Source organism: Hypomesus transpacificus, unplaced genomic scaffold, assembly GCF_021917145.1.
Source record: "Hypomesus transpacificus isolate Combined female unplaced genomic scaffold, fHypTra1 scaffold_514, whole genome shotgun sequence".
In the NCBI taxonomy this organism is placed as follows: domain Eukaryota; kingdom Metazoa; phylum Chordata; class Actinopteri; order Osmeriformes; family Osmeridae; genus Hypomesus; species Hypomesus transpacificus.
The window spans coordinates 1-17,588 of NW_025814029.1; the positions used below are offsets into that span (position 1 = coordinate 1).

General features: G+C 45.0%; 1 protein-coding gene across 1 annotated transcript; it reads left to right on the forward strand.

Annotated features, from left to right (window-relative positions):
- Positions 1-4: 4 nt before the first annotated feature.
- On the forward strand, positions 5-9,377 carry trim71 (tripartite motif containing 71, E3 ubiquitin protein ligase; the record flags this gene model as incomplete). Its single annotated transcript, XM_047017290.1, has 5 exons — positions 5-124; positions 2,252-2,494; positions 2,722-3,219; positions 3,473-3,613; positions 3,816-9,377. Coding segments are annotated over 5 exons (1,575 nt in total), but the record flags the coding sequence as incomplete, so codon positions are not given.
- Positions 9,378-17,588: the final 8,211 nt, after the last annotated feature.

Here is a 17,588-nt window from a genome sequence, read left to right on the forward strand (position 1 = left end):
GAAGGCGCAGGCCATGGCCGAGCAGGTGGAGATCAAAGCCAAGGTGGTTCAGACGGAAGTGAAGGCAATCGTACTGAGGCACAAGAAAGCCCTGGAGGAGAGAGAATGTGAACTGCTGTGGAAGGTGAGATCTCTCTCTCTCTCTCTCTCTCTCTCTCTCTCTCTCTCTCTCTCTCTCTCTCTCTCTCTCTCTCTCTCAAACTGAAGTGATATGTTGACTGACATGTTTTTGCTCAGAAGCAGGTGTTTTTACCCCCTAAATTCTACTAGGAGACTGTAGTGCACAACTCAGGTTGTCAGTATCAAAGCGTGTGTGTGTGTCAGGGGTGTGGCCAACCAGGACCTGGTTGCCTCCTCCTTTTTTATGGCCGTTTACTCTCCCGTGTTTACTGTAAACATGTGTATCCATGTACGTGCCATTGTCTGTGTGTCTTTTCATACTGCGTGACACACACTCGACACTAGTACGTGTTTACCAAGTCACGCACAGGAAGAACAGGACCAGGGACACGCTCTGAGCACGGCCACAGGACAAGACTGGTGTCTCCTGCTAGGCTTGTCGGTTTCACAGTGGGTGTAGTTGACAAACTACACCCACTGTGAAAACAAACTGAAAAAGCATTCAACAATGAGCAAGTGTCCCATAACGTAAAGCACCATACAAGCCTGCTGTGGAGTAATCCAATAAAGCCAGATTGGGAAAGCAGTGTGTCGCTATCAGACTCACTCCCAGTCCCCCCCCCCCTGTCTAGGGTTACCCAGAGAAAGAGAGCCTTTCTTGGGGCACAGAAGGAGCTTTTCCCTCCCCTGTTGTGGCCCCCCGGATATCAACAACTCTCTGTGGAACTTACCTGAACCCACGCTTCTAAGACACTAGACCCTGGAGTTAGGTTGAGGTAGAATGTGCTTCTACCATGTTTGACTTCTACAAGGACTCAAGTCAAAGCTTGAGTGTACATCGGCATTAAACACACACACACAACTCTGCAGCTGTCAGATCTGAAAGCAGGTAGACATGGCACAGTTTTTACGATGTTACCGAGACCGTTCTGAGCGGAAGGTTAGGAATAAGGCCTCTCCTTAATGGCAGACTGGCCAAGATCAGGTTAAATTAATGGGTTTCCCCCCTGACAGGTTAAAATGGTGTGTGTGTGTGTGTAAGAGAGAGAGAGATTAAGGAGAGGTCAAGGTGGCACACAGGAGGTTTTCCCTTACTCGTGTTTTCTCTCTAATGCCCTCGTATAGAACACACTTTATCCCCAGCTTGACTTGACTCGCCTGATAAAGTCATTACAGGAAACCCCAACCCCCCTCAAACACACACACACACACACACACTGCTCTGTGCCCCTCCACCCTGTCTTTGAAATGCATCTCCTTGTCTTTGTCCTCAGTGGCCCATAAAGAGTATCACAACTACCACAGATGCAAATGACAGTCCTCCTTGTGCCCGGGGCGCACAAAGCCCTTCTTTTAAGTGCTTCCATTGTTTCTTACTAGGCATTTTACCCATCATAAAAGGTCTTTCTGTAACATAGAGCGGGAGAGCTATTGTCATGTTTGTTTGGTAAGGCTGACTCCTTCTCTTCATTTCCTGTCTCTGGGTGAATGATCCTGCCTCTTCGGCTGCTGCAGCTGTCTGAGTGCCGTCTCACATTAAACTGGACTGTAGTTTCACTGGATTTCCGTTCAGTGCCCACGATAGGCATTCCAATCAATCAATCAAGCGTGTGTATTTACATTTGTTGTTGATGTCTAATTGATATTGAGGAGTACATTGTGGCCTCCCTTGTGTCATGTCAGCTCCGTTTATAACAGGGCTCCTGCTGTCAGTGTATCATTTTACTTACACTAGCGCAGTGGCCTTCAGCAGGCACGCTAGTTCAATGCCAGTTGGCGGTGAACGTATGTGTATTTATTCAGGGCTCCATTGCTTAGTGCAGCTAACGCGTATTCCTCTTAAGGTCCAGGGCTCCATCATGTGGTGCACTTCTACATGGTGGCAAATGCTGGTATATTTATTTGTGTGGTGAACCGCTCATCCAAACGACTTCACACTAGTTTGACACTGCACATCCTTGGGTCCGTAGCAACGCACCTGGCAAACTTCATTCAGTGTCCGGCTCTCTGGAAAATTCCCACGGACAGACAAACAGAGGTTCCGGCCTTTTATATTTGGCTCACTTTTCTCTTCCCCTCCTTCCCTCCTTCCCTCCCTCCCTCCCCCCAAACACACCTTTCTCTTTCCCAGGTGGAGAAGATCCGCCAGTTGAAGGCCAAGTCCCTGTACCTGCAGGTGGAGAAGCTGCACCAGAACCTGACCAAGCTGGACAGCACCATCGCGGCCGTGGGCCAGGTGCTGGACGAGGGCCGGCAGCTGGATGTGCTTCTGGCCCGCGAGCGCATGCTCACCCAGATCCAGGAGCTCAAGTCGCTCCGGGGCCTACTGCAGCCGCAGGAGGACGACCGCTTCATGTTCACGCCGCCGGACCAGGTAGGACCGTCTGCAGCGCTGCAGACTTCTTAGAGAGTATGTCGGGGCAACCCAAAGAGTACAGTGCACTGCATAATGCATAGAGAAGGCATGAGAATGTATACGTTGACTTCATATATTACATGTAGACGGTGTATTAGTAAGACCCTATGAAGAGTACATAAGATTTCATGTTTTTCTGAATGCTTTATTGACGTTCTCGAGGTGAATGCCCCTCCCCCTCTCAGGCTCTGTTCATAGCCATCCAGTCCATGGGCCTGATCAGCAGCGGTGCCTTCGCTCCCGTCACCAAGGCCCACGGCGAGGGCCTGAAGAGCGCCCTGCGCAGCAAGCCCGCCTCCTTCACTGTGAACGGCTTCGACCACGACGGCGAGCCGCGCCTGTCGGGAGGAGACGCCGTGTCGGCGGTTGTCATGGCGACGTTGGGGGGGACCCTGTCGGCGGCCGAGGTGACTGACCACCAGAACGGTTCGTACACCGTCGGCTACCTGCCCAAGAGCGAGGGTGAACACCTGGTGTCGGTGCTGGTATGCAACCAACACATCCAGGGCAGCCCCTTCAAGGTGATGGTTAAGTCGGGCCGGAGCTACGGTGCCCTGGGGGCAATGGTGTCTGCGTTTGGGGGCGAGGGGGAAGGAGACGGGCAGCTGTGCCGACCTTGGGGCATCAGCGTGGACAAGGAGGGTTACGTGGTCGTGGCTGACCGCAGCAACAACCGCATACAGGTAAGAACCTCGACCAAGTCAACTTTTTAGGTTTCTCCCCCCTCCCCCCCCCCCTCTATTTATATCTCCTCTCCATCTATTAATCTTCTTTCTTTCATTTTTGTCTACATCCTGTCTGTGTCATCTTCGCTCTGATGTCTGCCATCCCAAACTGTTTTCTCTTAACTACCAGCCGAGCTAATTATGGCCGAAGACTGTAGTTCTCTGGATAGTTGTGTTTATTTACCCAGTCATCTCCTCTTATCTTGGCCAGATCTTCAAACCCTGCGGTGCCTACCATCACAAGTTTGGCTCTCTAGGTTCTAGGCCTGGTCAGTTTGACCGGCCAGCGGGCGTGGCATGTGACAGCCAGCGACGCATCATTGTAGCTGACAAGGACAATCACCGTGTGCAGGTACATTGGCACCAGCGAGGGAACGGTTTGGAACATACCAGATGTTATCCAAACCTCCATAGCGGTTTTGTAAAAAAATATCATTCATTATTAAATAACAGGAGCATTACAAACTGCTTATAAGTAGTAAATCAAAGTTTTGACTTTAAGTATAGTTGTGTGTAAGGTTTCTTACCAGTCAACAATGTGTTTTCCACGACAGGTGTTCACATTTGAGGGTCAGTACCTGCTCAAGTTTGGGGAGAAGGGCACAAAAAATGGCCAATTTAATTACCCCTGGGATGTCGCAGTCAACTCCGAGGGAAAGATCCTGGTGTCGGACACAAGGAACCACCGCGTGCAGCTCTTCGGCCCAGACGGCTCCTTCCTCAACAAATACGGCTTTGAAGGAGCCCTCTGGAAACACTTTGACTCCCCCAGGGGTGTGGCCTTCAACCACGAGGACCACCTGGTGGTGACGGACTTCAACAACCATCGTCTCCTGGTTATCCGCCCGGACTGCCAGTCCGCCCGTTTCCTGGGCTCCGAGGGCACGGGGAATGGGCAGTTCCTTCGCCCCCAGGGCGTGGTAGTGGACCAGGAGAATCGCATCATCGTGGCCGACTCCCGCAACCACCGCGTCCAGGTGTTCGAGCCCAATGGGAACTTCTTATGCAAATTTGGCACGCAAGGCAGTGGCTTTGGACAGATGGACCGTCCATCTGGCGTTGGAGTGGCACCGGACGGAGTCATTGTGGTTGTCGACTTTGGGAACAACCGCATCCTTAAGTTCTGAAAAGTCTCAATCAGTGAATCAACAGACACAAACAGGAGGAGAGATGGAAGGGAGGATTCAGAGCAGAGGAACATGATGAAAGGAAAACCGTTTTGCCAAATGTACTTTTTCAGTTTCCTTTCAATTTGTAGGATTATTATTTGAATCATGTGGTGTATGACTATGGGGACCACTAAGAAGAAGATTGATATCAATAGATTACGACTAAGAGCCATTGTTTTCTTTTGTCTCGGCTGCTCTGAACTCTCTCCATCAGCTCTCCTCAAGTCGCCATCTCAGGGAATTTCTCACTTGTCTTGAAAACCTCTGCTCCATACCTACCTCATTTAGCTCCCTTTGAATGTACTCATACTCTCTGAGCAGAGATTTAGTCCGTGAAGTTTTACTAAGAAGAAAAGAAAGTCTACCTCAATCCTTTTTTTATTTTATTTAAGAGACCGTTTTTGTTTTCATATTTGCACAGGATTAATTGAATTCTTGCTGTGCAGTCGGAGTATGAGTTAAGAGAACCTCCTGAATGTTGTTGCTGAGACAATACTCAGAGCGCTGTAGACTCTTGTGTGATTAGTTCTGACCAGAAGGCTTACCCCTCTTCAGTGGTGTCATTTGATGTTTGCAGGCTGGTCAGTCAACCTCTTCTTTGTTTGTGCAGCGACCCTGTCTCTCTGAGACTCTCTGGGACTGGACTGTTGAGTGTTCAGACAGACTGAGTGTGCTTTATGTGATGCCAAACATGAGACTGAATCAGAGTTTGCTCAGACCAGGAAGGAAGAGACTTGATACTGATGTAGTTGAACCTGATCAGTCGTACCCAGGATATCGTCTTAGCTTTACTGGCCCTGTGATTACAGTCGCTTGACCTTGGTCAAAAGAAATGTGAGTGGAATCATGGAGTAAGCATTGTAGGGTAGAAAGCCCTCCTTTACCCAAAGTATCTGATTAGTGAATTATCAACCATACCATGGGGGCTTCATTAATTGAGAATCAGATTTGCAACTTGATTAAGTAAAAGGAGTCCAGCCCAATCTAAAGATGTATATTAATATGCAAGGAAAAGCATTGGTCCCCTTGAATGCAGGGACCCACCAAAGGATTTCAGATGATTTGAGTGAGTTGGCATATTATTGATGTTTTCATCAGAGATTTAATCATGTTTGATAGACACATCTTTGGGAGCAAGGAAAAACATAAACAAAGCCTCAAAGCAGACATCCATCTCGTCAAGAGGATGTACCAATCCGTTGGGTTTGGATTGTGATTGAAAGCCACTCTGATTGGCTTTTGGGGCCTAGGATTTAATCCAGTCCCTTGCAAAGGGGTGTGATGTCACTACAAAGCCCCGCCCTATTTATTGTTGTGTGATTGGAGTTCAGGAAGGAATTCCAAAATATGTACATGCAGACCAGTCCTCATAAGATGGAGGTCTAGTAGACCAGCTAGTGAAGTCAACCAAAGGTAGAATTTCTGCACAACAGCTAAGCGTTTGTTTGGCGACTATTGAACACCGACACTTTGTTGATTAATCATTGGTGTTGGGAGGTCGAAAACACTTACATGTCACCAAACCATACCTTCAAAGCACTGTAATTTCCAGGAGAATATAACAAAAACCTATTGGGGTTCCATGGGACAATATCAGTGTCTCAACTAAGAGACGAGAACACCAACCATGTGAAGCTCTTGAGTTTGGTTTGAAGGAAGAGCTTTGAGTATCTGGTCTAGGGAAATATTTTGGCTTAGAACATTATGACATTTACCTCTCTTGTGCTAACGAGTTACACTGCCTTGAGACTCAGAAATTGCATCTCAAATTTTCATTAGCATCCCAACCCAATTACTGTTAACCGCTAACTTAGTTACTAAGAGTAAAACAAAGAGTCTTGAATAATTACGGTTCATTAGCCACTTCCTTAGCATAGCAAACAACTATTATAGCTCCTTGGCATGTTGTTGGCTGTGAATCTTACCTCAAAGAAAGGAGTTAGGCAGCTCATCATCAGGATTGAAATCCTGTGGACTTCTCATGTACCTCAACTGTTGCATACCTCATATCTCTTCATGTACCTCAACTGTTGCATACCTCATATATCTTAATTTACCTCAGCTGACAGATACCTACTTATCTCATGGAATTTTTAAATACCTCTAGTAGGAACTCTCAGACACCTCAACACATGTACTGTGCAGCTCAAAGTCAGACACATTATATATAGATTTTTTTTTTTTTTACATACCTCATTTAACATATACCTCATGCTTTTAATACACCTTTTGTGTTATATGTACCTTACCTGGTGGACCAAAGATTCCAATCATAGTGGCTCTATTTCAGTTGAAACTGCAATTGCATGCAGCCATCTTGACCACTAGGTGCAGTGGTCACTTTTCAGCTTACTGTTAACTGTTTGGAAAACAATGCCTTTTTGATGTATGGAGAAACCAAATACCGCAGATCTGAGCATTGTGCCAAAAATGGTCGGTGAGGGTTCTGTGCCAAACAGGGTTGGCATTTGGACCATATTGTCACAGAAGAAAAATGTCATTTGGACCATAATATAATATATATATACAAATACATATGCATAAGTGTTATCCAAATCGTTAGCCAGAGATAAATCCCTGTGCTCTATTGGATGCATTTAGGAGGGCTGGCCCCCTGTTTCATTACCTCATAATGCAGATCAGGAGAGCTGTAACCTGATTGGCCAACAGTGAGAGAGATTGCAATGTCACTGTTGGCTAAGAGTCTTAGTGATGTCAGAGGCACATGACCACATAGACCCCACTTTTCTCTGTCATGCTTTGCTCTTCAAGAGTTTGAGACAGTTGACTTGATTGGGGCACACCAGAATGACCTCATTTTGTTCAGCACAGTTTACCATGATCTTCTCAGTTAGACTCCTAGCAGTGTGGATGTAGAGCAAGTAAGGTGTTAGTCGAGGTGTATTGTAACTTATTGTGATGAGTCTAAACTCAAATTCTATGACAATGCAATCTGTGGTTTATAGGAACACTTAATGAATATGTTGTCCGTCACGTGTCCAGCAGGCTGCTCAGGATGCGGTATTAAGCGGAGACGCTAGCACATGAAAGGGCAAGTGAGTTTGAATCCACTGCTTCTTGGAAACCCAACACCTCGCTTCTTCACCAATATGATCTGTCTTTGTCTCAGTATTATTATAAGAATGGCTCATTCAAGTCTGCATCAATCTTGTTTTTGATCTTGGGTCTTTGCTCTTAAAGAGGAAAAACATGTATTTTAAGATTATTTTTTCCCCTTTTCTTTAGTTGCATGCTTTAAAAAGTCCTTGTAATGTACCAACGTCTCGCAGACAGGTGTTGAAAACTCAGACGGAAAGTGTATTGGAATTTTGGGATGGTTTTTATCACAATTATTTACCCAAAGATGTGTGTGTGTAGAATTGCGTTGGATTGAACATTTGAACCTTTGACCTTTGCGATTGTATTTCCTGTTCTGGAGAGATTCTGCAGAGCCCGATCTGTGCTCGGCTAGCCTTGCCTGGGAATCTTGATATGTTGATTTAGAGCTGAAAATATGGCCTTATAGCTGGTTAAACCATAGCAAGCAAATACATATGATCAAGCAGTCTGCAGTGATGTGCAGAGTGGCTGGCATCTTTTCTCGCTCTTTAAACATCCAGGAAGTACAGTTGTGGCTGCCGAGCATGTGACTGGTTTTCTGTACTATTGGGTGGGTTTTCAACATATTGTTTTTTGGCCTATCAAAAAGAGATAACGTGAAACAGTGCCACGTAATGTGTGCAAGGTTTAGACCTCTTTTAATGATTGTATAATCTTTAAACAACAAAAAAAATATGAAAAAAAAAAAAAAAAAAAACTCAGGTAGTTTTTGTGGGTCTGCCTCGCGGGTGCCCTTAATGAAACGTGTCCCATAGTAATGGTGTTGTATTCTTTCTGTTTTGACCTCTGTCTTTTCTCTGTGTGTGTCCATGCCCGTATAAAAAAAAAAAAAAAAAAACCTTATTTCTCAATCTGGAAAAAACGAAACGATAATGTTGCTTTTGGATTATTTTCTTCACATTTCTTCTGATTGTTACTCTTCCCTTTGTTACTCTTCCCTTTTTTTTTCTTTTCTTGAAACAATAATTTGATAAACACAAAAGTTCAAATACTCCCGACCACATGATTCTTGTAAATCCTTTTGGAATGTATTTTTTTTGAAGAAAAGGGTTGCCAGGTTTTGTGTTGATTTTCACTCAGTGACCGATAACCCCCACAACATGGGACAGAACAGGGACTCCATATTCCTACCAAGGATCAGTACAGCCAATTCTCCTCACTAAACACAAACAAACTAAACACAAACAACACTAATATAACAGTTTCATTTTGATATTCTGTAGAACTAAACGGTCTTGGAACATGGATGTCACTATGGATGGCTACCATGTTAAAGTTGTTATAAGCAAAAAAAAATTACCTCTTCTACTCAGTCATGTTGTGTCCTGTGTTCTGTGGGCGGGCGGCCGTGTGTGTGTGGGTGTTTGTGCACAGCATCTTTATTGTTATCAAACAGAAATCCACTGAATGTATACTCCTCACAGTCCAAGAGGCAGGGGACAGCAGGGTGGCCAGCTGAGTTTAGATGGGTGCTGCTAGTGCTTCCATGCCCTTGTGTGTGCGCTCGTGTCTGCATGCGTATACATGCACTTGTGTACATGCACTCAAAAGAAAGTGTGTGTTGCCATGCGCTCATGTTTTACAAGAAAGTCGTGTGTATGCAAGTATGATTGTCGCCCCCCCTCCCCACCCCCTGATCCTCTTTCCACCCCCCCCTCCCAGCCCCCCTCCCAGCCCCCAGCCCCCCTCCCAGCCCACCTCCCCACACACACAGGGATGACTGGAGGTTCAGATGTCAGGTCTTCAGTCTAGATAAGGCGAAAGAGACTAAAATATATTGGCCACCTGATGTTCTTCCTGTTTTCTTTGGACTTTAAACATTTCCTATGCAGTTTTTTTGTTTATACTTAATAAACTTTTTTGTGATTTGAATCTTTCTTTCTGGTTTGCAATTCCTATACAGTAAAGGGACGAAATGTCATGTTTCTGTTTGAGGTATTTACCACAATCCTTATTATCATATTGACCAGTTTATGTTCGACATACAAGGGGGACTCAACAGAGAGGGCTTGTGTGTGTATGTGTCCATACGCACATAGACAACCCCCTCCGTACTGCTTCTAGAAGAGTACATTCTCTCAGTTAGTTTGATGAAGACCCAGGGGAGATGTTTTTGTCAATCAAGCTAATGGAGCCAGTGCAGGGAAGCTCTGCTCAGGGGATCCTCTAAACAGATGCCCACTACTCCCCCCTCTCTTACACTCCCGTGTGGAGAAAATAGGTACGTCAGTGCTGGATTGTACAATAACGCTATAATAATTATAATAATATAATAATGCTTGTTCCCTCTGGGATTTAGCCTTAAAATGTTCCTCTTTTCATTTATTAATTCATGTGAGTCACGCCCCATTATGCCAAAGTGCACATACTGTATTGACTACAATTGATAATCAAGGACCTGTTTAAGGTTAGTCAAACTGTTCATATGTATTGCAAATGTGGAATTTGACTTGCGGTCGATATCTATCCTTGATGTGGTACTGTCATCTGCAATGATGGTTCTGGTTTTGAGCAAAACCCTTCCCTGCTCAGATGCTTTATAAAAGGTTTTCCATCCTCTTACCTTGGAGAAATACCTGACATAAGTAAGTACAGACTGCACTGTGTCAATGCACACTATACCTCAATTGAACAAGACGTTACAAACAGAATTTACTGAAAAATGTCTTCACTTGAAAGGCATTGTCTGACCGTTGCAGCTGTAGTAGCCTGCTTTGTCCACTAGATGACACTGTTGCACCTTCACCCACTCTGAGACTTTTCTGAGAAAATGTCTTGAGAACGGACAGCATTTCTAAGAACTCCAGATCTCTCTTGAGTGATACTTGGAAAACCATATGGTATCCAAATGCCATACTTTTATGATGTCTAGCATCTGCTCTTCATTTAAACACAGATGAAGTACGTTTTTTGTCAGTGTTTTGTCAACATTTGATAATGACAGTTGTCATTATGGATTTCTCAGACGCTACAGTGCAATAGATGGTTATAGCTGTGCAATTTGTACAAGATTTGGCCAACAAGTAAAAAAAAATAGTTTCTAACTGTATACTTCCAAAACCTTATCACTAAATCACCACCTAACTCACCCCCTCATGCCCAACATTGTATCCTAATCAGTTATTTATTGAAAATGTTTTACTGTATGAGCGAGAGCTTTTTAACTGGGACATGAGGATCATAGTCTAGTATGATCAGTTGATATTCAGCCACATCCGTTGTGTGTGTGTGGTCGTGACCTGTGCCCTGCTGCCTGTTCCACTTCAAATGACATTAATTCCTGCATTTATTCCAGGCAGCTTAACCACTTTCTAGTCAATATCAATATTCAGAGATTGAGGGAGGGGGGGGGGGTGCATTTGTGTGTGTGTTGGATCTGCAAACATTCAGTGCAACCTGGTGTCCACACTAAGAGAATGTCAGACAGATAAGAGCGATAAAGGAGGCTTGTGTGTGTAGAGCTGGCGTAGAGGGGAGGGAAACAGCAGAGTTGTCGACTGCGAACATGAAAACGCATCCACTGCTTACCACATCTGTTCAAAATGACAGGGTTGAGCCGACTCAGTCACACATCTTGAAGACACTATAATCTTTTAAGATGTGTGATGCTTCTGAGGGTGCTAAGACCAGTCAGACATCCTAAAAGTGTCGAGTGCCCAAATGGTTTGAGACAGTGTCCCCCGTGCACACACACACACACACACACCTCCCAGACCTTTTCAGAGTTATCTTTGCATCAGTTCTGAGTGACTCAGACAAACACCCCCACCCCCTCCCAACATAGAAGAGAAGCAGTGACCTAACCCTGAAGTCACTGTGACGTGGTAAAAATGGATGGATGGAGGGGTTATTAGCTAGCCTCGGGCCTCAACTTACAGGAGATGAGAGAGAGAGGGATGGGGCAATATGGTTGGGGAGGAGGGGTGAAGTGGTTGGGTAGAGAGAGAGAAAGAATGAGGCTGTAAGGTAGAGAGAGAGAGAAAGAGGGATTATGCTGAAAGGTAAAGAGAGAGAAAGAAAGACAGAGAGGGCTGATGGTTTGTTAGAGAGATGGGGGAAAACAGAAACACAGAGCCCAGAGTCCCTGTCGTCGTTACTCTGAGCTGTTCCAGCATTCATTAAGGTTGAGGAGTCCTCAATGTGTCCTGCTTCTTCTGAGGTTCTACTGGTGTGACTGACAGACAGACACAGACCTCCTCCTCCCATATCCCAAACAACCATAATGAAAACATCCCCCAAAAAACAAATTGTCCAAAACAATGTATCTGTAGAACATGAATAAACCTGTATGCAATAGTTCCCTTGTGTGCCTTCATAAGAGCCCTTGCTGATCAATTACAATTGTTGGGGACAACAGAATGACCGAGTCTGGTCTCTTGTCTTCTTTGAGTTTATTATTCAACTACTAACATACATAAACTCTACCATTCTAAGAGTGTCCTACCACCGTGTACCTACCATCTTTGCAAACTGTCTACCCTAGCCCTAGCCACAGCATCCTCGACAATGAAGCCTTTCTATAACAATGCCCTGCTTGCCTTGTTGTGTGAAAAGTGTGACATGACTCAGGACTGTGGCTGACTCAGGACTGCTGCCATTTTCATGCCGGTTGGGACATTGCCATGCCACCCTCTGCGCACACACAGACAATTCGAATTCATTGTGTCTATCATCATTGCAAAAGTATTTTAAAACTTTAATACTGATGTGTTTGTGTGAGTTGCAGGGGGAAGGGGGGGGGGGGGAGGAGGGGGGGGGCGGGTTACAATGATCCAGGAAGCAAATGAGTTGTGAGACTATGACATGGGCTCGGTCAGTTCTACCTGCCTGTCGCTTCAATGACGTTCTGTGACTAAACTCACCACAGGTTATATCCGTCCGACATCTTCCTTCCTGTTTTGGAGACAGAGTGACCCTATCATTATGGAATGTTGGGCTAGGTGACGACCAAAATGGGATGTGCCTGTCATGATGATCATCACTTTGCTTCTGACGTCCATGCATTGGAGACACACACGAACGCACACACACACACACATGATCGTGCATGCGTGCACGATCGCACACACAAACACACAGCTGCATGTGCACACATACACACCCGCAAACACACATAGACCACCTGACCAGCTATGCGCGACTAACGCACTGTGTTCATCTCAGATCGAGTCGGTGGGGTTCCTTGACCCTTACTCCTGACCCTTGAGGTGCAGTGTCCGCTACCACAAATCAGTGTCCACTGTCCAAACACACCAACACTGTGAACTAACCCTAACCAAAATGAACTTACAGTACTCCTGGTGAGGGATCAAATGTGTGTGAAGAAAAAGCATAACATATTTTGATGATACATATTTAACCCAGAGTCGGCCAACTCTTTTGAGGAACTGTGAATACCGCAATCTGCATCCAATTAGTCGTTTGCCAGGTCAGGAACAGCATGAGAGGCCCAACCTGGTCCTAATATCAGGACTTCAACAGCTTGTAGTTGAAAAATATTCACATAACTATAAATATTTATCAGGGTCATAGATTTTTTGGAGTGCCTTTCCGTCTCCCGAGGGGGGGGGGGGGGTCTCTGTATCCCTAGCCCAGCCAAGTGTGGCCAGCTAGCAGGTATGCTAATCAAGGCAGTGCCTGATGGAGCGCTCCTTCTTCCATTTCACCAGTCTCCCCTTCTTGTCTATGTCTCTCTCTCTCTCTCTCTCTCTCTCTCTCTCTCTCTCTCTCTCTCTCTCTCTCTCTCTCTCTCTCTCTCTCTCTCTCTCTCTCTCTCTGTCTATCTATGGCCTGAGGCAGGTAACATCGACCAGGCAAACAGCCAGAAGGACATAAGCAGGACTCTCGGCAACAGTAGAGGAAACTCACGGCATGAGCAAAGTGACACCCAGCTCCCAACACTTACTGTAGAGCTATGGACCTCAGTACACGCTCACACACACACACACACTCTACATATACAGACACATACAGATAGATTGACAAACTTGCCCATATCCACACACTCACACAATCCTGACTTTTCTTGCCATCAAACGTCAAAGACAACCCCCCCCCATCTCCTTTTCCTTTTCTTCATCTCTCCATCCCTCATTGTCTATTCCGTTTCATTCTAAGGACCTTTGTTTGAAAAAAAAAGTCGAAAGTGAAAGCAGAGTTAGAGAACAAGTAGAAAGGTCTTTTGATTCTTTCTGACCTCATTACTTGGTTACAGTACGGTTTGGCTTCTCTCAGGGTATATTGCCTTTAATGACCAGGAGATCTGTATGTGCAGGACATGGACAAACATCATGATGAGCTGGCGGATGTGTGTTCAACATTTAAAAGTCATCAGATAGCCAGATAAAGCACATCTCTACAGTCGTGACATCTGGTAGGATATAATGATTTAGTCAATATCAATAAAGCAAAACAAACATGAGTTATTGGAGTAACGCAACGTTGATCGATTCAGTTATCTGAAACTGATCCTTTTACTCATTCCCTCAATCAATAAGACTGCTTCGTACACACATTTCAGTCACTCCACATGTTTAATATTCATTATACATGTGTAGTCAATGTGACGATTATTTCAAACTCACATACAATATTATTGTGTGTGTGCGCATTTGCACTCCAGGACAATGTCTGACTGACAAATCCATTATCTCAGTGACAACATCAAATATTGAAGTAAAGAGCATAAAAAATGTATAGGGTTGGCTGTACTGCTCCCTCAAGTACAGGCTTTTAGGACAACACTGGAACATTCTCACCAAAGAATAGCTTTCTTCTTGGATCTCCTGTCTCATTATTGCCTGTTGTATTCTGTTGATTTTATAATTGAAATTGACAGCTCTATTCTCTTCCATTGTATAACGGAAGTCCACTGTGTTCTATTATTTTCCATTTTGTAATTGAAGTCCAATCCATTCTTGTAGTTTTCCTTCATAAAGAGTCCACAGTTAAGAGAAGTGCCACACATAAAGCCTCCCTATTTCTATAACTAAGCACCAGAGTGCCTTCATAATAGCCACTGACTTCTTTCTGGAGAGCAGGAGTGCATTTGAAGTGTAAATCGCTTTCTATTCTGATGTCTTCCTCGGGTCTGTCTCCCTTTCTTTCTCGTTCTCAAACTGTTCCCCCTCTCGTCTCTCTTTTGATCTTTCTGCCCCTGAAGTTGTTATATACTCTAATGAAGACCAGAGAGACGGTGTCACGACAGTATCAAGGTCTACACATGAATAAATAAACACACAGGGAGATTTCTGAGTTGAGAAAAAGAAACTTTAACATTAAAACTCAGACAAAGGTTATGGAAGCTGAAGACTTTGTTCATGTTGTAAAAGGAAAGAGGATTAAACAGAAGTACCTATGTTCCAAAAACAGCTCAGTGTGCCTTCAAATCGAAATAGAGGATGAGCCTGAATGACAGTGAGCATTTTGTCAGCACCCTTCAATAACTACTTAGGGATTCCTCCATGCAAACCTTTGTGTTTGAGAACCTCAAGAGATAACAGTATTGTGATAGGGGTGTTGCTATGAGGATTCCCCTTTCAGACACTTACACACAGGTACACGGGCACACACAATCAGACACGCACCATAGTACCATTCATGGGCATGGCTCCATTTTAGCAAGAGGGTAATCTTCGACGACACTACAATCAGACACAGTGAGGGAGGTGCCATGGGGCATGGTGTTAAATATTCACCATGTTTGCGCTGGAATGAAAGGATAGAGGGGGGTACTCCACCCACGATTCACGACTCTTCTACACACACACACACACAGATTTGTGATGAACAAGATGAAGTAAGACAGAGAGAGAGAGAAAGAGAGTGTGTGTATGTGTGGAAGAGAGACAGAGATAGAACAAGAGAGTTAACACAAGGATCCTATCAGTCCAGTTTCTAATTAACAGCTCCTGCCGCGACCCCTCTGAGGTGATGGAGTCCAAAGCATCAATCTGTACCATCGTGTTTACACGAATCAATAAGGAGCGCCCGGGCATTCCCAACTCAGACCTTTCAGACAACAAGCAGTCTGCCCGGAGATTATTACAGGAGTTATTCAAAACTTCCAGACAGGCATGCTGTATAGACAGAGGGGGGGATATCTGAACTGTTCATCCAAACTCTACACACTGAGTGATGATGTTGTATCCAATCCAGATGTGATCCATGACGTCTTCCATGAAACTGTCATACAGTTTTTTTAATGAAAGAAATGGTTCAAAGGAAACATCCTATTTCATTAACAATGTCTATGTGTCATTCTTTTCATGTTTTCCTCACACACACTAAACATGAAATAATCAAACCAGCTGTATCCCATTTGTTTGTAATGACATTGCAGACAGCGTTTTCTGGATTTTTCTGTTAAAATACCTCAGGCCCTCAGGCAAAGACATGGGCTTAAAGGGGCCTGCGTATTCCACCCAGGCCAGGGCCGCATTAAAACTCTGAAAAGTTCATTCTTCTCTTTTACGCTGGCATATGATTGCCATTCTCGGATACATATGCCAATTTCCCAAGTATTAGGCTTCATGTGATTCATGTGATATGAGTTGCATCAATTTTCCGAATGGCCCAAAGCCATTCTGCAGCTGCACGCAGAAAGCATGGGCTCTTCTCTGAATCATGGCATTCATTACAGTTAAACACTGGGCCATGTACTGCTACTGTTGTAGGTCAATGTGTCAGGACACTTACAGCACAGTTCCCTGAATATCGCCCCCCCCCCCACACACACACACACTCACTCACACACACACACACACCCCCACCCCCACCCCCACACACACACGCACACACACTCACTCACACACACACACACACACACACACACACCCCCACACACACACAGTTACCTCCCCAGATTAACACTCACATCAGGACTGTCTTTAGAAACCTTACTCTGCACACACACAGAATGATTTGATCCAGGATAGACACATGATGAAATCATCTCTGTGAAGGCACTGAGGGCCTGGATTATTTAACTCTTTGTTTGACGCCCGACAGAACTTCACCCAGGCCAGGTTTGTCATAAACATAAACGTCAGCTGTAGCTTATTGAGACCGTTTCTGTGCCTTGCCCTTACTGATTGGACGAATAGTCAGGTAGAGAGATGCTCGTCAATCAACCTAAACCTGTTGAGATACCAAATGGATGTTTGGAAACCTCCATCCATGACTTTCGATAGGGTCTGAAGGATCTGGAGAGTATGACCTTACTGATGGACATCCTCCAGGCTGTTTAGATGTGGACGAAGAGTTTCCTGTAGGGTTCTTACGACTGTGTGTTACCCGCAGAAGATACATCGCTGGAGACGGGGTGAAAAGAAATAACACTTCGGTTCACAAGAGGAGGTGGGGAGAGACAGAGGCGCAGGAGAGAGGAAGACAGGCAGGTAGGAAGACCGGCAGGCAGAAAGACAGGCAGGCAGTCAGAGACAGACCGACAGAAAACCGACAGAAAGACAGACATACAAAGTGACAGACAGAGAGACAGAGACAGGCAGAGAGAGAGTTAGAGCTGCTATGGAGGGTCGGAACATCTCCTAGCATGAGAGTGTTGGGCACAGGTGCACCTTAAAGAGGCAGAAGACAGACCATCTGCTCAAGGGTAGGCATGCCAAATGTGAAATATTCATCAAGACACACACACATTCATGGGGTACCACGCAATATTTTCTTGGCCATTGGCCAAATACATCCACATGCAGAGGGTATGTAGGTGGTTGAGGTCTAAACCTGTAGTCTAAGTTAGTTTGTGTGTGTGTGTGTGTGTGTGACTGGAGTGTTGTGTCTGTGACTGAGTGGTTATGCCTGAAACAAAAACACAATCCCATCTGTTCTGATTGAGAAGGTCAGTGCTGCACAACACTTCCACAGAAGTACACTTCACACACACGCACGCAAACGTGCACACACACACACACACACACAGACACACACACACGCACACACACACACTGCCCTAAGAAGCTAATAAACAGCCTGTAGAAGCTGTTTTTGAAGACATCTCATTCCTCTGATGATATACAACAG